The sequence below is a fragment of the Epinephelus moara genome, chromosome 5, assembly GCF_006386435.1.
Source record: "Epinephelus moara isolate mb chromosome 5, YSFRI_EMoa_1.0, whole genome shotgun sequence".
In the NCBI taxonomy this organism is placed as follows: Eukaryota; Metazoa; Chordata; class Actinopteri; order Perciformes; family Serranidae; genus Epinephelus; species Epinephelus moara.
In genome coordinates this window covers 1,332,388-1,357,017 of record NC_065510.1, presented here as the reverse complement: position 1 = coordinate 1,357,017, position 24,630 = coordinate 1,332,388, and the positions used below count along the sequence as shown (strand labels likewise).

The 24,630-nt window shown below is 41.6% G+C and overlaps 1 protein-coding gene across 2 annotated transcripts in view; it reads left to right on the top strand.

The window, feature by feature from the left end:
• The window catches only part of lcor (ligand dependent nuclear receptor corepressor), a 135,181-nt gene extending 117,530 nt beyond the window's left edge, over nucleotides 1-17,651 (top strand). For both annotated transcript variants that reach the window (XM_050044075.1, XM_050044072.1), the window contains exon 7: nucleotides 27-17,651. In XM_050044075.1, coding sequence (XP_049900032.1) covers nucleotides 27-1,173 — 1,147 coding nt within the window. In that variant the 3' untranslated portion in view covers nucleotides 1,174-17,651. The remainder of the gene's footprint in view (nucleotides 1-26) is intronic.
• The last annotated feature ends 6,979 nt before the right edge of the window (nucleotides 17,652-24,630 follow it).

Genomic DNA, 24,630 nt, shown 5'->3' with positions numbered 1-24,630 from the left:
GTCCTCCTTTTTTTCTCTCCACTCAGACATTCTATCAAAGTGGAACATACCCTACCAGAGGTGGATGAGGATGGCCTGCTGCAGAGAAGCTTGCAGGACGGACTGAGGGAGAACTACGTCAACTCCAACTCCTTCAAGCCCCCATTGGCCCGCTCGCTGCGTATCAAGGAAGAGCTGCTCAGCCAGAAGCACCGCCTCCTGAGTCAACCTGCTGCTCTTTCATTGGCTAATCTAGAGTCAGCCGGCTTGCTCAATCATGCGCAGTCCTACTCCTTGCTTGGCCAGAAGGGCTCTTCCTCTTTCTGGGGAAGCAAGGCACACCTCGAAAGCCTGATGAAGCTGAAGCAGGCCAGTGGAGCTCTGAGCGGGGCCCTTAGTGACCTCAAAGACCTGCCTACATTCCTGGAGAATCATCACCACAACCACCACGGAGCCTTCCCCTTCAAAAGTTCCCTCCATCACCACCACAATCAGGTCTCCAAGGCCCAACACCACCACAATGAGGGCAAGAGGGACCAGGGCCACTCACCTCCCGTCGACCTTAAGATCCCACAAGTCCGGGGCATGGATCTCTCCTGGGACTCCCATGCCTCTGAGCTGTATGGCTATGGTGCCATGGGGGTTGGGGGTGGTGGCCATGGGGAGAACACCCTGAGCCGGAAGCTGAGAGCCATCCTGCCCAAGCAGAACCGCCGGGGAGGAAGCCTCGGAAGCCTGCTGGATGGGGCGGCTGACTACTGGAGCTCTGACTTGGACCACTCCAGTTCCGGACCAGCGTACTCCACCTCCGACGTGGAAGGGGACCCGAACTCCAAGCAGCCGAGGAAGAAGAGGGGCCGTTATCGCCAGTACAACAGCGAGATCCTGGAGGAGGCCATAGCAGTAGTGATGAGCGGGAAGATGAGCGTGTCCAAGGCTCAGAACATGTACGGGATCCCGCATAGCACCCTGGAGTACAAGGTCAAGGAGCGCATGGGAACCCTGAAGAACCCCCCAAAGAAGAAGCTCAAGCTGATGATGAAGATGGAAGCAGGAGGTCAGGATTTTCCTCTTGCAGAGTCAGAGAACACGCCCACCGCAACCCCACGAGACGACGGCCCGCCGCTGGCAGCTGCTGAGCTCAAGGACAATGTAAAAGAAGAGATTGATGACAATTTCAAACCAATCGACTAAACGACTTACACATGTAAACCTCAGTCAAATGACTAAAGTAATTTGAAAACGGATGGGGCTTTATTTGTGCCAATTTACTTTGCAGTATCTGGGTGAGCACAAACGCAGGGATAACATGAGGAGGATTCTTAAAACAAACTGGAGATAAACAACTAATCGGATGGTTTTTAACAAACGTCGTTTTAACGATGCTGTATAAGCATTTGTTTAGCTTTTATACCCAGGGGCTTAACAAATGCAGCTAAAGACATTAGTTAAATGACAATTGATGAAATTTCCATAAGCATGCTGATAATCCCCAGCCCAAAAACCCAACCCCCCTCTTTTATGAACTTGATACACTGAACCATTGCTGCTTATAAATGCAGCTTGGGCTTTGGACCAATCCAATTTGGGGGGGAAATGAGGGGAAGGTTGAAAATTAACTCCTTAAAAAACTGACAAATTAGTCCCTTTACTGCTCCCCTCTCTCATGGAATACTAGCTGAAAATTGGTAAGTGAACTGTCTATTATATTTGAAGGCAACTGTAAGGTTTAATCATACCATTGATATTCCTCACCAGGGTTCTGAATCAAAACCCATTCTCTTATTGCCAGGTAGCCATGACGCTTTAACTGCAAACCTTTTCTTTCCTCCTTAAGATATTCTGCTAATCTCTGTGCGGACAAAAGCAACATTAACCCGTCCTTTTTGAATGAGAAAAGACACACAAAAGTCATTCAGGGATGCATGTTTGTGAGTTTCGTGGACACTACTGACTTCTATAATCGACTTCTTTTCCTCTATCTTTATCTTTTCATTTGATTTGTTTTGCTTTCTTTTGCACTACACTTTGGGTCTGGCGCTTACAGACCAGGTTACCTCGGCATTGTTGCCCTTGCATCATGCACTTATTATGGTCTGTCTCTGAAGCCCAGTCGCAACCTCGTAATGGGTCAGAGGTGCACATCGCCTGCGTACGCTGATCCATAATCAGATACCAGGAAGCTCTAAAACCCTCTTTTTTTTGCCAAGAGACAAGTTGAGGGGTAATATGATTATGGATCAGCTGTTTTTAAGGCGGAATGCTACCTCATGGACCACCAACAGTGTCTCACTGCTGATCCTAGAAAGCTGGAGCCACTTTCAGGTTGCCCTCCAAATGGTGACCGAAGTGAGCTCATCCCATCCATGGAGATCTTATTGGATGAAAGCCTTTTAGGATCAGAATGTGAAACTCTGCTGCTATCCAGTTGATTATCTAGCTCCTATACAAGGCTTTAGCTAGCCTAAGCTAATAAGTTTTAGCTAGTCTGGGCTAACAACAACACATTGCTGATGTTTTTTTTTTTTCTTTTCTAATCAAACTAAGCAGAAGCGGCTTAGATGACGAGTTATAAAAGAAATTCTTCTCCCTCAAACCTCAGACAGTTTTAACGGCAGTTTACTACAACAATGTGCATTTATAGAGGGGGTGTTCATTTTGGGATGGTGGGTGGGCAATATGCAGTGGGGAGGGGTAGTTGATAGAAGCGAGGGAAAAGCAGATTTAATATATTATAAATTATTATGACTGATGATGTAAAAGCCAATCCGTGATTCTGGATGATTTCTTTTTTCCTCATTTTTAACTCAGGGTAACTGAGACAGATGATGTGGGTTTCAAATATGGTCATTTCCTGTTGGACCTATAGTAGACAGACAGGAGGACAAGACACGCCTCTCACTAATGCTTTGTCTGCCAGAGGGGCCATGTAAGTAAATATGGCGGCGCCATAGCAGATAGACCTGCAACTGAATCATGACAAAGAACAGCAAACACGGACGCCGGGTTTAGGGATCGAACTTATGGCGCTAAACTTCTAAGATAGCACTTTTCAAAAGTAAGCGAAAACACAAGAGAGAAAGAAAGCTGTTTGAGGTTATGCACGTAGTGTAGCTCTTCTCTGGGGGATATGGAGCAGAGAGCGACCAGGAGGGCAGAGACATGGAAGAAAAAAGCTTTAGTGTGTGAAGACTTTCAGAAAGCTGCAGCTTGGACCCAAACTACTCTTTTTTTTCCTCTCGATTACCTCCACGATTTAAAAACAAAAAAATAAAAAAAGGAGAAAAAATGGTCGACAGCTTGAACAAGTTGAGTTTTGTGTAGTGTCGTCTCGTTGTTTTCCCTACCCTCGCCGCTGAAGCACCAGGGATAGAAAAACTATCATCATGTTTTACCATGTGGGGAAAGAATATCCCTCAGAGGACACAGGTGGATAGAAAAAAATATGCTCTTTTGGTATTTTCCATCAGGAAAAGATTGAAGGAGATGACAAAAGCTTTTTGGTCGTCATGTTTGTGTGCTCTGTGTTAAATGTTGCTCTACGCTCCTAACACTGCCTGGTGCTCACCCAGTCTGTGAGATTTTTAACATGAGAATTGTACCTCTCTGTTTGGATGAAATGATGATGATTCACTCCTTTTGAAATGTATTGTACATTTTATTTATTTGATTTTTTTTCCTTTGATTATTCTCTTAAAAATGGCATGCACCAGTTTTTTTTTTGGCTGATTTTGGGGTCGGGCCAACTGAATATATTGTGTTGAGAGGATTTCACCAAAATCTCAACCTCATACTTATTTATGAATGAATCACAATCTAATAAGAATTTGAATCACTGACGACCTGTTGCAAACAATCTTAATTTCCCCCTCTGATGTTATTGGTTATCCACCTTAGCTTTGAAGCTCCCTTGGCTTGATTGGCAGGTATGCATGGCCAATGGGAAAAGCTCCATAAAAGACCCCTGGAAAAAATCTTTGGGGGTCATCATGCATGAAATGCGTCCAACACTGACAATGCTGAGCATTTAAAGTGTCTAAAAGGTTGTTGTGTGCGTTGAGTTGGACCCAGCGAAGGACAATGCACTGATCTGATAGTTAAAACAGGATCAAAGCTCCAGTGTTGGTGGAAAAGCACTTGTTAAGAACACGCCTCTGATGAAAGGCATGGTAGCTGCTCACTTAGCCAGCTGTGAATACAGTTTGACAAAACTTGACAAACATTGTGCCCCCTCCCTCTTAAAAAGTAGAACAAAAAGCCTATTAGTCTGTTCATGTAATGCATGTAAAGCATGGATCTGTGCTAATACAAAAGAAAATATACGTTTAAAAATAGTGTAATTGGCACTTAATGCACAGGTTTGCATGGATAAACTCCAACAGCACTTAGACTGAATTCCCCTGAGAGGGGCGATTCCTAGAGGGCCAAACTATACCTGTGTATAACTCACATTAATCTCTAAATCCTTTCCAAGAAATTCTTGAACTCCTGCTGTACATTTGGCTCTTATTATAAATATGCCAATGCTTTCTAAAAATTTGAATAATTTAAAGTCTTTGAGAATGTCCCATTTTCAGCCTGTTCTTATCTACTGAGGTGCATGCCATTTAAGGTATATTTATTTCATTTTATTTGATTTTTCTTGTTTTGTTTTTTTCTTGTTTATCGTCACGTGGTTAACGGCTCCCCCTGTCCGAAAAAGTCCTCCTTCTTGCAACTGAGTCTCACTGCTGTTCTTAAAAACCTCATACTATATTATATACGTAAAGTATATATCTATTTATATACATATATATATTAACAAATACTCACATAATGAATGTAGTGAACAGAAATGAATATCTCAAACTTACAAAACCAGAACAGTCGTCTGCAAAAAAGATTGCACTGTTCATTTTTTAACTGACTGTTGTTTTTATTCTTTTGCTTTTAGTTTCACTTTACGCTGCTTGCATTGGAAACGCAGTCGTTTTCTGACGCGGGCGTGCGACAGTAGCCTTCAGTACTGTAAATGTCTCAGGATCGAGCCAATGGGATGGGCAGCAATATTTGTCAGTCGGAAAATGGCGCAGACTTAACTACCTGTACTAAACGTATATACAAGGGCTGCATGATTAATGGTTAAAGAAAATCACGATCTAGATTTAGGCTTCTACGCACTCTCACCTCTAAGGGTAAATGATTCTGCCGTATCAGCTTTGGAGAGCACACACAAATGCACTTCAAGGCTGACAGATCTCTTCCTGCACCTACCACTTTGCTTTCAGACAACCAAACATATTAGCCACAAAGCTATCCGTGTGGTCAGGCTGGGTTACTGCAGAGAGTGTCCAATTTTCCCGATTTTGGTCCCGGTTGTGTGGGAGGCGGCACAAGCCTCACCTGCAGCTTTTCTAACATGCACTAATTTTACTGTAAATGTATGTTAGCGCTACCAGAGATATTCAGAGTTTTTCATGCTATTATACAGCTTAGGCGCAGCACCTTAGCGTTTTTGTGCCGTGCCTCAGCCGTGTGAACATGAAAACCATGTGGAGAGCGTCCGTATGAGTTGACGCACAGGATGGGACTGCCAGCTATCGAGCTAGCTAGACTTTTGTCGACTAGTCACCCAGACGTCTTAAACCAATCACTGTATGTACTGGTAAAATGGTGTAAATCTAACTGAAGGGGAAGTACATTAGCACACTAGCTCTACAAGTAGAAAGCACTAACGTCACATAATATCACTGACAAGATCATTTACAAGTCATTCCGTTAGACCGTCATTTGGAGTTGGCTGTTAATAATACACGAGGATAAGCACTGATAAAACTACGTTCATCACACTAACTGAGTGCCAAATGGCTTGGTAGTTCACTAACAGATACAAAAAGATTGTTACTTAAGTACTATGCCTGTGTTATAAATGTTTATTTTCTATACACTGTGAATCTGTAACATGCAAGTGTTTCTGTCGTAAGCATCTCTGTGATCGTCATCAGTTTATTGGCCTCAAGCAGTGGAAAATATATCAGTAACACAACAATAGTAGTTAAAAACATATTATTGCGTTTGTTTGTGAACAAACCTGATGCAGTTTACCTGCCCTTCCTGTTGGATCGGGGCGAGAGCATCAGCTGGTTCAGGTATGCTAAAGCACAGGTAACTGGAAAACATGCAGGGGGGGTGTCTGGATGTAGGGACCCAGGGTCCAGGCTATTAGTACTATTAGCATTAGCAAGCTCTTTTTTGTGAAACAATTAGTGAACTATTCATCGTGACTTTTTAAATTTCTGTATACGTGTAGTTTTACAGGGCAGACAGTGCCAGGAAAATTAAATGTTCAGACGAAGGCTGTGATACGTGTAAATACTAAAATAATTAACTATAGCAAGTTTTGTCTTCAAGCTTTTTGGGCGTCACACGCAGTAATAATGGGGGACGGCCCCCAAACCCGTTAATAAATTTGTAATGTTGTTTAATATGAGTCCATATGCTTGCTTTGTTTCTTTGTAGGACAAGTTTTACAGACACGAAATGCAATAGTGCAAAAAGCAATAATTTGTTTCGGTTACAAAAGATTTCAGTCCTTTCAAAAAAATCGTGGTTCTCATTTTATCAAGAATCATGCAGCCCTGGTATATACTTATACAATCTATATGTCGACTTGGTCAGCAGAGACCAAGTGCTATACCTCAATCTCAGAATAATGACTCCTTTCTGTGCCTCGTACTTTTATGTATACCTTACCTGGGAGCCTGGCGAAGGGATAGCCGATACTCTGGGAAATATAGTATCCTCTGCTCTTTCTTTTCTTTTATTATCTGTTAGTTTTTCTTTTCATTGTTTCGCCTCCCTCTTGCAAAGGGAGGAGGGAGACGCTTCAAGTGTCTGACTGACCAATATTTGCCACCCTACCTCTTTTCAGGTATTTTTTTTCGCAACAACAAAACCTTGTAGAAGTAGATAATGGGCAACAGATTGAGGAAAAAGACCCACAGGGACTATTGAGCTATTCCTTTTCTTAGCACTGGATGGGGTTGATATGGGAAGGCTACAAACCTCTCATTTCTTCCTCTAAAAGGCAAAACATTTTTTGGATTCATTCGTCTGGTTTCACCCTGGAGGCGATAAGTCAGGTTGGTCCCACCCTGGTCTGAGAAAGAACAAGGTGTTTTTGTTCACTGAGGGGTTTCTTTTTGGTTTATTGTGTGTTTTTAGGTGTAATATAACTCCAGGTTGAAACTTGACTAGTGGTATTTCTTTTTAAAAAAATTTATGCCTTTTTTTTTTTTTTTTTTTAATTTCTCGCACTCAGAGAAATCAGAGACCCAGAGGGGAGATTGGGGGACAGGTGGACATGTTAACCTTCCTTTATCTGCTGTCTTGTAAAAGAAAAATATATCCAAAATCTTTTACATTGCATTCCAAAAACAACACCACACACCTAGGAAAATGTACCTTTATATGATGAAAATGAAAAAAGCTATATACTTATGAATATATATGTATTTATTTTACTGTTTTTGCATCTTCAGGTAAACCAATCGATTTTCTTTTACTTTTCAGGTTGGTTTTTTATTTGATTTGATTTTTTTTCCTTCTGAGTGAAAGACTGTCAAAAACACGATAAAAGAAGAAAAAAAAAAGTCGAACATCAACTACTGTAACCTCACTTAGTAGACACCACATGACGTGCCATTTTGTTTCAGGATGGTGTGTGGTGCCACGGGCTACCAGGAAAGAAAGACCCATAATGTATATGATTGCCATGCTCCTCTCTGCTGAGAGGTTTCTTCTGTTTCTTTTTCTGTCACGCTGCATATCTGGTTGTCATTTATACCTCAGGTCCGACCACTTCAAAGCAGCTGATTGTACAATAGAAACACACACAAAGAAGAATCAGGATTTTTAGTACGGCTCGTTTCCAGATTTTTAGATGTAACTGACGGAAGCAGTTTTTGAATAATTGTTGTTTCTTGTCGTCCTTCGTACTGTTATTCTGATGGCATCTTCTTTTCCTTTCTTTGTTTTCTTATAAAAAAGAAAAGACTAATTCTTTAAAAGCCAGAAGCCAGGTTTCTGTGAATACAACGCTGTATTCTCTCTAGCACATACAGCCATGGAAGAGCAGACGCACACGCACACACACACACATATAGAGACATGACGCACCTATAGCAACACACACTCTCCCTCCTCATCAGGTAGCCACACTTTGTGTAGGCGGGTTATATGTATAATTATGAAGCTGGGAGTCTGCCGTTTCTCTTTTAGAAGCAGGTGGGTGTGTTTTGTCCACAGCCTGCAGAACATCAGCCCTGCTGGCTGATTTTGATCTGGTACACTGGGACACTGCAGGCACTGCCTCTGTGAAAATCACTGTTTTGTTTGTTGCTTTCAACAAAGACTGCTTCTCTTTTCTTTTTTTCAAATCAACCTCCCGACCTTCCTGTTACAGGAAGAAAAAAAATTCCTCCATTCAGTCGTTCTTTTCTGTGTGACCAGTGTGTGATGCTGCGTACATTCCTGCAGTTATTTTGTGGCAATTTAACTTTCTCTTCTTACATATTTTCCTTTGACCTGCCTCACCTATTTATGCTGCCGTTTTATTTGAGCTAACAATGTGGGGAAAACTTTGACACCTGAGATATTTCGTCTGGCCGCTCAAAAGCACAAACTCTTGATGTTAAATGTACTGCAACCACCATTTAAAACAATGCAAGAAATTGAATTTAGAGGTGTTGTAAATTTACAGTCTTGTTGGCAGCCATGTCCTTTTGACAAAACATGGTTTAATTCATATTTCAAAATTTCATTGAAGGACATTTTCTTTATTTTCTAGTTTGAAGAATGAAATACAGCATTATGCATCTTCTAGTTAAGGGACTGTTCTTTACTTGTCAGAGTAGGGGGGTGAATATTTTTCCTTGAGCCTCCCTGAGTGACTCTGAAAAATGCACAACCCTTCCCCTACAATAAATTAGTTATTAGATTTTTAAAACTTACCCTTTGGTATTTTAAAAGTTAAAAGTTGAAGACGAAATCCTGGAGTTAGTTTGTGCAAATGGTTTAGTTTCGGCCAAATTTTAAATGAGACGTAGATTAAAGGGATTTTGACGAAATATCACCATTTTAAGTGTAGATTTGATCGTGGATATTTTTCTGACAGAAGAGTTTGTAACACATAATGTGTTCAAGGACCATTGGAAATTTAAAAGTCAAATGAGAATCTCTGTTTTCACAGTACCTGGCTATGATAAATAGCGTAATCTTGGTGATTTTTAATTAAAATATTCATGTTTTCTTTAAAAATCTAGGAGAAAATAATTCCAAATTACGAGCATTTAAAGTTGTATATCCCAAATAAACATAAGTTCCTAGAGCTTAAAAAAATTATTTGACATGCCCCCCCCCCTTACACCACCCCTCTCTGCCTCATAAGTAATGAACAGTCCCTAAGAAAGACACTGCTCCCACATTGTGTCTTGTTGCTGCATTGCATGCTGGTCTACTGAGGCTGCTGTTGCTTTAGAAAATAAAGACCTAATCTCCTAAAGACACAAGCAAAAGTACAAGCTACAAAATAAATGCAGGAATAAAAAGAACACCACCAGTAGCTATATATACTGGGTCAGGTTCCCCATCCAGAGTCTTGAACTCAAGTTGCTTTTCAGTAAATTGTCAAGGAGTAGGCTTAAATCCCCCTCTGAGAAACTGCCTGGTGTGTTTGTGGATGGATTTTTCTTCTAACTGCATATTCAAGAAGACCGTTTCTGCCTTGCAACAAGATCCATCTTCCTCTGAGTGCAGTTTTAAAGATAATAATCAGCGCATCTACTGACAGTTACAATTTGCCTTGTGTGTCATAAGCTTTGCCATGCTGTTGTTTTTCCCCCAGACGTTTGTCAAAGCGGCGCTAACAGATCTGTTCAAATGTGCATCTCTTTTGGAGTGCGATGCCAAGTGTTGTAAATGTCAAAGCATTTGTGAGGATGTGACAAGCAGTCGCTCAGTAGCAGTCTGGCTTTGAAAGCCGAGTACGGATCTTAAAGGCCAGACACGCCCCTGGAAAGATGCTCATCTGCGGCAATCAACACAACACACACCTTCACTCCCTTTGGTTAGAATTTACAAAACAAGAAATTTGGAGAAAGTGTAAATTGTGGACACCCGGAGCGCAAAAATTTGACAAATGTAGAAGTTAGTCACGTCAGACGGTGATGGTTTGAACCATAATTTCATGTTACAACTCAGATAAGGTTACCTATTAGTCCAAACTGTCTGAAAACAAGATCAGGATTTTGATAACTACACCCTGAATATGGTGTTTACAGTATTTCCTTACGTGAGTGTTTTTTTACAGCCAGATTTTGAATATTTTTATGGGCTGAATGTGTTTTCAATTGGTAATTGCAGCTTTTATGCAGAACTGCTGATTTCCAAATTCCCGTCTATGCTCAATAATCTACTACATGGACCACACTCAACTTCTTATTCGCATTCAATCTGATGGTGCCGCCACGAATAGGTGATTATATATTTGTTGTTCTTCAATCAGTGGAATCAAGAGTGCCTTTTGAAGACTCTAATCACAATCTCAAATCTAATCGTGAAGGGTTGGTTTCTTAATCACGTATAATCTAACCACCCTAGTGAAATCACAGAGCGGTTGCTTCGAGAGCAACATTTTCCTGTCGAGGCAAAAATGTCACGTGAGATTCAGGTCAAATTTGTCGGCTTAAATTCCCAGCCCCCCCCTGCTCTGTGATTATGTAGCTCTGTGAAAGGCTCGCAGCAGACATTTTCTCACACTGGCTGTTCTCGCCTCCGACGAGCCTGCGGTGCTGGCGTGCGTCTCACCCCTCCGCCTCGGCAGAAAGCCTTCTTACAGATGGCAGTCAGATAGACATGGCAGTCTGAGGAGGTGGATGGTAGTGCGAGGATGAAATCTAAGTGAAGTACAGCAGAATAAAGGCCGCTGAAGGTCGCCATCCCCACCCCCACGCCACAGTTAAACAACAGGCTTTTAATGGAACGATGCTGAAATACACTTCACGAGCGAACGTTACTTCGGCACGTTGCGTCTACGATTAAAAGGAGCCACAGTTAGTCTGAAACTCAACTTAGAGATAGAAAGGGGATCATTAGAGACAAAATATCGACCTGATGTGCAGAAATTTAGAAATTCAAACACGGCTGTGCAAAAGAAATCTGGTCAAAATGCTCTGTGATAGAGTGCATTTCATGAGGTGCCCTTGTGTGTTGCCATGACAATCTTGCAGCATTGTTCCCATGTGGAGGTGTGTCTGGCCCTTTAGAGCCACCTACATGGACCAGCTGGTCTCTGTTGCTCTGAACTCAAACCCAGCTCTACTGATACTCCTGCATTCACTCACGAACATGGAGGTTTCGAGTTAAGTTCGGAGATTTAGCAGAGCTGATGCAGTCTTGTTGCAGAAAATACATAACGTGTAGATGCTGCTTAAAGTGTTGATTCTTCGGGTTTTGTCTAGCGCTTCTTTGTTTCAAAGGAAATGCTGTTGACAGATGATTTTACAAAATCTTTGTCCAACACTGGTGAACAAATATTTACCACAATATGTCTGTTATCCTCTTGTCGTGTCCTCTTTACCTTCGTTAAACTTCCAGCAAGATTCTTTATTTGTCCATGTGAGAGCATCTGAGAGCATGTATTTGTCCTTCTCCTTGCTCGTCTCTGAGATGCTCTCTGTTGTTTCTGCTACCTCAGTCTGTCACATGGACTTGCCTGTAGGGATCTTTTCAGGTGCCGACTGCTAAACTAAAGCGTAGTCCGTTTTTGCTGGTGAAGAAGCATTTCATAGCATCTCTAGGCCTTTTAAAGTTTTGAGGTGAGGTCGGCTGTGGTTTGAGCAAAGTCCGCTGATTGTTTGCCAACTACTGAGATCTCATCTTCTTGTTATTCCTCTCAGAAATGTGTCAGGTCTTGATTGTCCTGTCACTCAAAAGTGTGAGGTTTCTGGAGATACGCCGCGATGCTGCTGCACTGCTGTAGGTGGCTGGGTAGGGCCACACATCTCCTTCCATACCTCTGTAAACGTTTGATTTTATTGTCACTTTCTTTGATGAAAAGTCATAAACCCCTTCCTTCCCCTTCACCTCTGCGCCCTAACTATTCGTCATCCTCTCGGCATCCTTGGGCAGTGGAGCGTGAGCACCTTGGGGCTGACAGGCCCTCGTTTATCCCAGGAGAGATGGGGTGTTCCTGGGCAGCCCCAGGTCCTTCACCTCTCATCAGGCCTTTTCATAAACCTCACCACCGCCTCTTGGGATTGTCTACACGACCCAGAGGCCTCAGAACACAGTCTTCCCTTTTCTTTTTCTTTTTTCTTTTTTCACAGAGGCTTTGCCGTGCTTCCCTCTGACGAGGAACTTGCAGATTTAGATTTTTTTAAAGACAGGGCTTGTGGTTCTTTCAGCAACAAGGGGGATCATTATCCTCTGCAATATTGAGAACTGTTTCGAGAGAAAATAAACAACAACACACTAACATACTACATACATACAGTGTGTTTGGCAGTCGGTTAATGTTTCAGTCTTGGTGAAAATTTCATGAACTCTCTCAACTAAAGAGACTTAATATTTTAAAGGTTTGGCCGTTAATGTTGTATGATGTCTCTGATCTCTTGTTTTGATGTTTCAGGGTAACGGGCTCGTGCTTGACTTTAAGTTTCTGTATTTAAAAACAGAAAAATAGAAAAAAAAAATTTGTCTAATGAGCGGGGTTGTGTTTTGTTGAATTGCCAGTGCTTTGCTGTGATCCTCTTGTAGCTTCTTTTTGCAGTCTTTCGAGTTCTGACGTCTTCTACATTTGAACTTTGGTGTCTTTGACGACCACGTACCTTCTCTGTTACTTATCAGTTGTGAAGTCTACACTACATGCAGATAACCACACCAGCCAGTGTATTTATAGTCGAGCTGAGGAGCAACACTGGCTTGTGAGCACGATCGATAGTCAGGTCAGACAGACCGGAACTTGATGAGCGGGTATCGGAGTTCAGTCTTCAGCCAGGAAGTTTGGCAGTACAGAAGATTAAATGTCATGCAGATGATTCCCACTGCCAAAACAGAAACTATTCAGAAACTCCTTCATGGAACACCTCAAACGCATCTGGCGGACGTTGACTCGTGAAAGCCAGAACATCACTTAAAAGGGTCTTTGAAAAGCCTTTTTTTTTTATTATTTTTGACTGATTCTGTACATTATTTTCAGCCAAATACTTTTTTCAGTGCTTTATAAAACAGCAAGGATTGTAAATATGATTAACTCTTAGCAAGGGAAGGCTCATGCAGAGCTCACTTAACGATCCACCTCGTTGGTCCTCTGGAGATCTAACCTACAAGACTTGGACTGTTGCCTTCCCAAATGTCAAAATTAAGAAAAGCTGCTCGCAGAAACAAGAAAACGAGCGTTTTGACTGAACATGCGTTTGGGAAAGTAACGCTGAGTGTTTGTTCTTTCTTTCAGTCTTTGATAATGTTTTCCATCTTGGTGTTTCTTGGTGTGCAAAAATGTAAAGAAGAAGAAAAAAAAAAACTTACAACACAGAATACCTCAGAAAAGAAATCCATGTAACCTTGACAGCCTCCACATATTGTCAGATCCTGACCATCAACACTCATCTCCCGGGCACTTTCATCTCCTGTCCTTTGTCTTTGTTTCCCCTCTTGCTTCTTTTGCCATGCAGTGCGTAGCACCCAGTGGAGGTTCCATAGCTTTTTATACCGCTTTGGTTTCACATCCTCATATGTGTTCTGTCTTTTGATTTGTGAACATCCTTGGTCTCGAACCTTTCGCAGCCCACTTTGCGTTCCTCATTTAAAGACGCAAAGAAGGTCGTTTTCAAGACAATTCCATGCATCACAATTTACAAACAGCTCGGAAAGATCCGCTAAAGATACTCTCAGAATCCCTTCAAAAGGAGGGGTTGCACCAAAACAAACAAATCCTCCCGTCTTGATTTTAAAAGTGGGTTTGCTGAAAGACTGAAGGCCAATACGTGGAACACTTGAAACCACACAGTCCCTACGTTGTTCCTTTTCCATACCTCTTTATCTACTTATCTACTCTTTATCGTTGTTAAAAACTGAATGTAAAAAAAGGCAAACACAACTAACCTCTAATTTAACTATACATATTTAAGAATAAGAAATACTCTATATGTGCACATAGATATACCTATACAAGCCCAACACAGACACAAACACAAATGCATATGTATATACAAATCTCTAATGTCATATACTTTTATCTTGAAAAGGAAGAGGATGAGCCTTTTCCATTAATGATTCAGGGAAACAATACAGAAGTCCAGTGCAGTATGTTAGGTAAAATCACTCCCACTCTGTTGCTTCTGGTGTTCGTTTTCTTACTCTGTTCTTGCTTGTTATTTCCCCATGATGTAGCATAGGACAAAGGGGCAGGGCGACTTGAGTTTTTTGTTAACAGAAGGAGAAGTAGTGGAACTAGGATCTAGTGTAGTTGTAGTCTTTTCGAGCCTGATTCTGTGAAAACGGGGGAGGGGGACGGGCGGGAGGGTTTTTTTTCTAAAGCGGACACTGTAAAGACAGTATATTTATGAAGATGACTTGGGCGCAAGAGTCACAGCGGGGGGTTTGAAGGGTTGGGGGGAGGGGGTCTTCAGGACAGTTGTACATAGAACTGCTTTACCCATCAACCCTTGCCTGTCTTTTTCACAGGTGAGGTGGAACTGTATATTGAAGGCACTGAGAAGCAACAGTTTGTGTGTTTTTATGTCTAGAAAAGTAAAGACTGTTTTAAATGAAGGAAGTGGAGGGGGGTGATGATCCTGTTCAGGTTCTCTACTGAACCCGACAGACAGTAAGTCGTTAGAAAACGCATCTCCCTTGAGCTTTGCCGGGAGCGACGGACGGTTTCGTGAACGTTGACCCTCTCGATATTTTTGCATGCTGGTGTACATACCCCTGTATCAGTCCTTTTGTTTGAAGAGGCTGGTTAAATCCAAAAGCGCTTTTTGGATGTTGTCCGCAGGACAGATTCTGATGTTTTGAATATGAAATATTGCCCCTAAGAAAAAAAAATCCCTTTCCTGAGAAGAAGGAGCACCTAAGGTGTTTGTTTGTCACTGCAACAGCTTTCGTAGTGGTTTTTGGCTAAAGCTCTTTTTCAATCATTTTTTCCTTGTGTAAAGTAACAAAAAAGTATGTATGAGTGTGAATCTGTGTGGCTGTGTAAGAAATAATGTGAAAAGCTTGCTCTTTTTGATTTTCCTCAGTTTTTCTTCAACCATATTCTAGCCTCAGAGCTGTTTTTAGGAACATTAATCTACATGTGCTCTTATAGTAACTCAATGGAACAGTGTACAAGTTTGAATAATTGCATCTCTGAACGTATCCTGGCTGTCTGTAGGAAAAGACGCCTCTCTCTGGGCGCCTCACAGCCCCAAATTACATCACCCACACACCCTCAGGGACCCCCGACAACACTGCTCTCACTCTTATTCAGGTACTTAATCTACACCGAGTCCTAGCAGTGATCAACCTTAACTATGGTTTATTTTATTAGCCTGTTCCTATGAAGACAAAAATTACCACCAAAATCTTAAATAATTAGAAGCGTTTTTTCTTACCCACAGAGTTTTGCTATTTTGTGTTCTAGCCATGGGATTTCTTCTCTCTTTCTATCCTTTAGCTGTCTCTATTTTTCGATCTCTGAATATTTTTTAGTATCTTATGAATGTCAATCTTCTTCTCAGTTCAGGACTGCTGAGTCTTTGTTAGCACTCTGTTCTCTCTCTGACTTGTGTCAGGTGCCATGGCTTTTACTCTGTGCCGAGCATCGATGCATGCATCTGGTATTGTGTGGCTACAAAGCTCCAACGTAACAATGACTTGCACCAAGCTAACCTCTTAAAAGAAACATTTCATACAAGTGCACAAAACAGTGGTTTGGCTTTAAATAGTATTTTAAGCCTCCACAATCCTTCATACACTATGTTGGTTTATGTTCAGGTATTAAGTGCAAAGTTTTTTTTCTCTCCGTCGCTATTGGAGTTAAACACAACACAGAGGAATGTGACAGATCTGCCTTCAGTTCTTCTTACGCTTCAGGGAAAACTTAGTAAGCCTCTCTCAACGCAACGTAAACCAGGAAAATGTGGGAGCTCAGTTGAACGTTGTGTGATCAAACTGGCAGAACTGTAGAGCTGTGAAGGAACAAGGAGAGACAAACTGGAGCAGCAAAATCTGCTTTACAGTTTTCAGTGACATTGTTCTCATTTGTTCTGTGCCGTGATTGGTGGAAACCTCTGCTGTATGTTGCTAAGTGTCTGTGTTGCCGCACACAGCTTGGTCGATGCCATGGATTTTGGAAGTCCTCTGACTTCAGAGTCTGTATGTCACTAAGAACTAGTCATGCAAAAGCAGTCATGTATTGGCCCGGTCGGGACAACAGGAGTGTATTTTGCCTAAATTTTGTACCTCTTACAACAATCGAATCAGTGACGTTTGGTGAGAACTGTGTAAAGACTCTTAAAAAATAAGTTGTATTTCATGTTGTAAGAACTCTTAAGATTACTTTTTACATTCCTGATGTCGGTTTTGGTAGTAACCTGATTTTGTTGTGATAGACATAGCTCTGATTGGGTTGGAAATATTTGGGTAGACGCAGGAAGTGTTGTCCAGGGGTTTGGACTCTAGTTTGGGTAGAACAACAAACCTCTTCTCTTCTTCTGTCTTGATTTTTGTCCTGCTGAGGTTTCTAACGTTTCGTAATCTCACCTCGGTTCTTAACGGGTGGCTGGACGCCCCGCTGCAGGGCCTGCTGGGCGTTTTCCTCTTTTCCGCTGAGATTTTGTTTTTGGGTTTGACGATATACCTCATTCCTTCAGTCCAGCGGGCCCTAGGGGGCGCTGTGCCAATGCTCAGGACGCCCAAGCCCCCTTTCACGATTTGGTCCCACTTGGACTGTACCTCTCACAAACACATATAAATACGCATACACCTACACACACACACACACACACACACACACACACACACACAGGTTCTCCAAATACCCCCAATGGACCTCATTTTTTCAATATCTACTGTTTACAGTTTGACAAAAAAATTGTATAATTTAAAAAATATTTTTCTCATATTGTAGTTTTATTTATGTACAATAATTTTTTTGTTTTCGTTCTTATTTTGTACCTTGTGAGTTGGACTTTTATTCTTCTAGGCTTATATTATCGATGTCTGTAAATGAGCACTTAACAAGGATCACAATAATTGGTTTTAGTTTGATTGACTGCACTATTTTATTTTTCTCTTTCTCTCCCTGTTTTGAATGCTAAATCTGATTTTCTGATTGGGCTGATAAATAATAAATTGTCTCATAATGTCTGTGATTTTTTTGACAAAAAGATGAAAGATGATGATTTGATTTCCTACTCTTTTTTTTTTTTAAAACTTCGTTTTGCATTGAACGTCAGGCGACGCTGATTAGATCTGTCTTTGTGCATGTGTAAAATATTTTACTGGTTATGTTATATTCAATTTGGTAAAAAAGAAAATTGCCATTTTTGCCACACATTTCAGCTGTAATGTTGTGTAAGGTAGTATTCACTGGATGCTAGAACCTTCTTTTCAAAACCACTATTCTTCTAATAAATTTTGTTGTGAAAATAAAATGTCGGTCTCATTTGTGTTTATCCATTTACATATGTATTACTGACTGGTGTTCTTACGCTGAGGACGTTACAGGTGTGTTTCTACTATGAGACAACAGACATACATCTAGTCCGCCATTCCTCACTGCATGCATCAAGGGCCAAGGCACATGGTTGACCTCTGACTCTTTCCTTTCCTGGGTTAACAGCCTGGATAAGCAAAAGGTCCTCAAAGGTTAAGTACTGCCCCTCTGAGGGGAAAAACCAGGAAGTAAACACAGCATCCATCTCACTAACAGACTCAACCCCTTACTAGAGGTGTCAACACAACAGAGAGGCTCTTTTTTACAAGTTAAAGTCCTGCACAATAACACTAAAACTTTTTGAAGTGTTACATTATTGATGCAAACATATAAGATAGGGTTGCAGCGATATACCGGTTTAAAAGGTGTACAGTGATACGAAAATTGACAATTATAATTAGTGATGCACGGTATACTGGTACCAACGGTAGACCGTGGTACTAAAACACCATGGTACATATGATACCATAATGTTGGAGTACCACAGTACTATGGTACCTCATGGTACCACTACTGTGGGATAAGTTCAAAGTCCAGTCCCAAGAGGGTGAGTGTCCATGTGCTGTCCAATAACGGCGCGTGCTGGCCACCCGGCACTCGATATGCCGCTCCAGTGGTTTGTTTTCCAGTGACATGTCAGGCATTAGCTGAGCTATTGAGTACCTTTAAGCAGTGAAAGTTATTATTTATTTCTTTTTACTTATAGGCTACTTTTGTTTATACGTATATGCTACAGTGATTTGTAGGGGTGTAACGATACATCGATCCACATCGATACACGATTCATTGATTAACGATCCGATTACATCAACGCAAAATGAAAACACCGATCCATATCGTCATCTTAAAGATACACCTTTATTTTGAAATTCACATAGCACGTCTGTGTCACCATTTCTGGGCAAGCATGCCTCCGCTCAAACAACAAACAGAGCTCAGAAATAAAATGGTCAAATCATATTCTAGTTGTTTTTGTGAGTTGATGTAAATAATTGTGTTAGATGGGCAAATGATATCGCGTCATATCGATCAAAGGCTCCTGAATCAAATCGAATCGAATCAAAATCGTATCGTGACAGACTTTGTGATATTGGCAAACATCGTATCGTCATCCAAACAAATCGATATAATATCGTATTGTGATGAAGCTGGTGATTTACACCCCTAGTGATTTGTTTTCCACTACAGAGCTCTACGGTGCGAGCAAAAGAAATCATTCAGGAGCATGCTGTGCGAGTACAGATTTCAACCAGCAGTAGAAATGAAAGGCGAATCCTGACGGTTGTGGGTTGAACGGGGGTCACAGACAGGAATACGGCGGAGCAGTATGGCCACGCAAGATAACGGTTTACCGGCGACCGAGAAGCCCAGCTCCAGGTCCAATAGTTTCCTCTTCGTTGGTGTCATGACGGCCCAGAAGTACCTGAACAGCCGAGCCGTGGCAGCCGCCCCTTTGTGATGGTCCGACAAGCTGTCAGAGTAAGCATGGAGCCCACACTGTAAGTAACTGCACTTCCTGAAGAAATATTATCATAGTTTTGGAGAAATGAAAGAGTGACTCCAGAGAGAAGCAGACAGAGGGGTCTACAGTCTGTGTTTGAAGGATATATCCAGGATGTCAAACTGACTCAGCAGCAACAACAGGTTAAAAAGACAAAGATAGTTAGAAGCTAAAGCCGAACTATAGGCTACAGATCACAGTGTAAAAGTGAACCACCACATCACTGCTGATCGCCACACAAGACAATGAATATAAAGGGAAACTTTGCTGATATTGAACCAGCTGTGTGGCATCACAGTGTGTGCACATGAACGGTGATGATAATATAAGTTTCTGCCTTGCCTTGTTTCAAAGGGTGTACTACAGCCATACGCTGAGGTTCAACGCCGAGCCTTTTTAAGCCAACTTGTGTTCCACTAGCCACAGCCAGACAATACTGTTTCTATAAATGGCCTCTGGATTTTTACAGGAAAAGCCCATTACGAGAAAGAGATAAAGAGAAGACAAAACACTCTGCTCAAACTACACTCAGTCCACTTTGGCTTTATAGTGGTGTTACAGAGTGGATCTTCTTCCCACACAAACAATCTTTTGCTGAGTACAGATACCAGTTTGCAGAGAGCCTACAAACTACACCACAGACAAGTGTCATCTTGGCCTGTCGTCAAGTTACTCATAAAACTGACCTTATTAATGATCAGAGCTGTACCTGACTCAGAATTATGTCAGTCAAATCGGACTCTGTTCAATTATGATAAAAATATATACAATAAAATATAACACAATTATTATACAGACAGTTTGAACGTTGTTCACACACAAGCCAAGTTAGCCCTTCGAGCTAATGCGGGCTAAGTACACTAGCGATGAATCAGTTATGTGCAATATAGGACTGCAACTAACGATTATTTTCATTGTCGACTAATCTGTCGATTACTTCTTCAATTAGTCGACTAATCATTTTATCGAAAAATGTGTTAAAATGTTGAAAGATGTCAGTCTGTCTCTCCCAAACCCCAAAATGATGTCATCTAATGTCTTGTTTCGTACTTGTAGCGACTGCTATCAATAAAAAGGCCGCTGAGAGGCTTAAGTGGGCTCGCATCTGTGACTCGTTCCTTCATTGAATCAGTCCACTTGACAGCTTTATAGGTTTTATTTTTGCAAACGAAAAAAGACTTACAATGCAGTGATCCGACGTGACGGTCAACAGAAAATATCAGAGCTCACTCAACCCTATTGTCTCCATTCCCGCCAGGGATTTAAATGCCCAGTTAAATAACTTAAACCACACCCATGTGTCAACCACCGGATGTGACATATCTGTGCATACATACAGATAAACAATAAACATAAGCAAAATATATATTTTGGGTCTTACAATACTCACACCAAAGGGTTTTAGTTCACCGTCATGGGAGAGTTTGTAAAGCTGCCAATATCTGAACATAAGAAGCTGCAATAAGAGTATTTTGGGTACTTTTATAGTACTTTCCTATGAAAAAAATGCTCAAACTGATTAGTCAACTACTAAAATAGTTACCGATTATTTTAATAGTTGATTAGTCATTGATTAGTCGAGTAATCGTTGCAGCCCTAATGTGCAACATTTTTTGCTGACACTAGATATCAAACAAAAGCCAGAGACTGTACTGTATTAAGTTGCTGTGAGTTGAACATTCAGCACTTCTAAGTGAAAGGTAGAAGTTAAGGCTATCTTGGAGCCTGACAGGGCAGCTGCCTCCGTCTCCCTCAAGGAGCAACCTGGGTCTGGGTCCGCAGCTGCCTTTACTGGAGTGCAGCATGAAAGGAAGGAGCGCTCACTCTGCAGCTAAATCTGGGGACCAAAACATCAGCTGAAGCACACTGTGCACTGACTGGCAAAAAAGTAAGAGCAAATGTAGTCTCTTACACAGACGCCGATGACGTCAGCACGCTGGCTGATTCTGTCATCTGTGGACATTCCCACAGGAAAGTTGTAATAGAACTAGAGCTGGCTCCCAGCGGCAGTGATGTGACTGGATCCAAATCCGTGTACTTCCGTACTTCCTCGACCAACGGCTGATTAGCTTTGCCTTCCACCCGCCTACACCGGAATTGCTGTTCCCCGAATTGTTGCACCCGCCTACACCGGAATTGCTGTTCCCCGAATTGTTGTCCATAGTACAACAGAAAAGGCAGTGTTCAGTGCATCGCAAGAAGAGATTAAAATGGATATGATTTCATTTGATTCAGCTATATTGCAGAGCTGCAACGTCTCTGTTACATGTAACACACGTGCCGCACCTATGGCAACGCCGTCACATGGTCTGGATATCCCCGCCCATTTCTATTACAAAACGAAAGACGAATGTCCCCAGACTCCCATTCTGAAGTAAGGGAGGCTGGTCACACGAGACTAGAGCAAATGCTGCAACACAAGCAGGCTGAGGTGAAGAACAGTAAAGAAAGGATGTGATTTTGACCAGCTTTATTCTGCCCCTGTACCAATCATCACAATCCCCTCGAGACATCCCCCTCCTCCCGTTGCCTCTCTGCACACAGTCAGCAAACATGTTTTCTGTTTACTGACACACTACAAATCTCTGTATAATTCATGAAGACCACAAGTTTACTGTTTACTTGTGTCACCGGGCTTCACATCTGTGTTATTCAGCCAGCAGCCCTGGTGCTTGAAAGGAGTAATTCAGCCAATGAGATCATTTCTACCAGCGGACTATCTCTGCCTCTGAGGAACTAAAACTCCAATCGAACACTTATTCTCTCTCCAGCTCACCTCGCACTCTGCTCGCCAACTCTTTTGTGTTTTCTGTATCTCCTCTCTCCCCGTCTTTTACATAAGTGTCTCTCCCTCTCTCTTTCACTCTGGCATTCTGTGCTGCAGGGCCTGAGGAAAGAGGCCTCTGCGGTGGATGGAGGCAGAAGAAGACAAATAACTTTTCAGGGCACAGGAAGTAGGTCATCCTCCTATCAAATATTTATTTCTCATACTGTGCCTAAGGCTCCAAAAGGACTCCCTCTTTAGATACTGTACGTGTGCATGTGTGTGTGCGTGTGTGTGTGTGGCTTCATGCTTTGCTCATTTGCACATATATGGCTGCTCATGGTCTGTCTGACTGAATTTGAGTCCAGGGATGTTGAATATTTAAAGGTTCACCTCTCTTTAGGAGTATTGAACACTTTTTTAAACCAATCCTCTTTATTAAACACAGTAGATACTGACATAGCTTTTCACCAGAGCATCTATACATGTACTGTATGCATCCATTTTTAGTCCATTTTGCATAGGGAGCTGGCCGTTCATAAATGTGGAAAGAAATGGAAAACAGGGGCAAAAATATGAATAAAAATATGTAACCTTGCAGCTGGAGTTAGACAGAGAGTCCAGGATTAGATTTCAGATTTACATTTGAGACATTTGGATGCGTCCTGAAAATTAAGTTTAATCTTGTTTTCTTTACAATATTTAATGCCACGTGGCTTTACCGTACTGTACCACCCCTTTATGTGACTCAGATCTGATTTCTTTTATCAACATAGCTGCCTTTTTAGACAGACATAGACATAGACAACAGTCAGAGCTGCAGCAGTGGCAGTGACACACAGCTAATGGTGGCAATTAAGGTACTTCAAAACCCTTAGCGCCTGATTGCTGCACTTTTCAGAAAAATCTGTAGCTGAAGCCGTCTCAGTAGACTGTTGTCCATCCTGGAGGTTCAGATAAGAGCTACCTCTTACAGCGTGTCAGTAACGTAAAGGCACGGCTTCAGTGAACTGGTGGAGGCCACTGCTAATTGTGTTGCAGCTGCACATGGTTTGAATTAAGAATTAATTAGAAAATTTGACTTATTAATTTCATGCTGTGGCAAATATAGGCGAAAAATGTCACGTAAAATAATAAATCCATGCAATGTGATAAACTGTTCTGCTCTACATCAGACAAAACTCTTTGATTTTATAAAAAAAAAACAACAACCTTCAATTACAATTTGTTGTTTATAACCACAGTTTGCTTGGAATAATTGATTTAGCCAACAAAATGTTTATAAAATGATGTCACAATATGATTAGACCAGAGTCTTACAGGAAAAGTTTGCCCCCAAAATCAAGGATACATATTCTCCTCTTACCTGTAGTGCTATTTATCAGTCTAGATTGTTTTGGTGTGAGTTGCAGAGTGCTGCAGGTATCAACTGTAGAGATGTCTGCCTTCTCTCCAATATAATGGAACTAGATGGCACTCAGCTTGTGGTGCTCAAAGCGCCAAAAAATACATCTGAAAAACTCAACTTCAATGTCTCTCTCCAGAAATCATGACCTGGTTACTCAAGATAATCCACAGACCTTGTTGTGAGCAGTTTCATGTAGGAACTATTTTCTTTCTACTGAACTACACCCACCATTTGAATCACCATGCACAAGAAGGCGTGTATCTGCTGCCAGCTCACCTAGCACCACTGAGCCAGCTGTACGACATCTATTGCACGTCTATCCATCCTAAAAGAGGGATCACTCCTCAGTTGCTCTTCCTGAGGTTTCTACCATTTTGTCTTCCCTGTTATAGGGTTTTTTGGGGAGTTTTTCTTTATCCGCTGTGAGGGTCCAAAGGACAGAGGGATGTCCGTATGCTGTAAAGCCCTGTGAGGCAAATTGTGATTTGTGATATTGGGCTTTATAAATAAAACTGAATTGATACAGCTCAGCCAAAGAATATGCGCTTAATGTTTACTTCTGTCGCTGCGCAGTGATACAGGTGGTGGGTGCACTTTGGTAGAAAGAAAATAGTTCCTACATGAAACTGCTCACAACAAGGTCTGTGGATTATCTTGAGTAACTGGGTCATGATTTCTAGAGGGGACACTGCTAGTGAGTTTTTCAAAACTATTTTTTGCCGCTTCGAGGACCACAAGCTGAGTGCCATCTAGTTGTATTACACTGGAGAGAATGCAGACATCTCTACAGCCGATATCTCCAACACTCTGCAACTCACACCAAAACCATCTAGAGTGATAAATATCACTACATGAAAGAGGAAAAATATGTATTTTTGATTTGGGGTGAACTGTCACTTTAAAGCTCAAGGACACTTCAGCAGAGTCAATAGCTGGGTTTCCATCCAAATGTATCGCAAATTTTAAGTGAAAATGCAAATGAAAATGCAAATTTATGCACGTTTCCATTCATTATTGTTTTGCGAGTATTTGGAGTCAACAGGTCGAGCAGAAGGTGGCGCTTCTCATGAAAAATAAAAATAAAAATGCAAAACAACCTTCTTCAACCCGTAGAAGAAGAGGGCGCCGTGAGATGACGTCATTGAGAGTGTCTCATGTCCACAACTGATGTAAACAATTACCGGCACATCCATGACTACGGCGAGATGGAGAGATTCCTTGGGACCTTCTTGGCTATT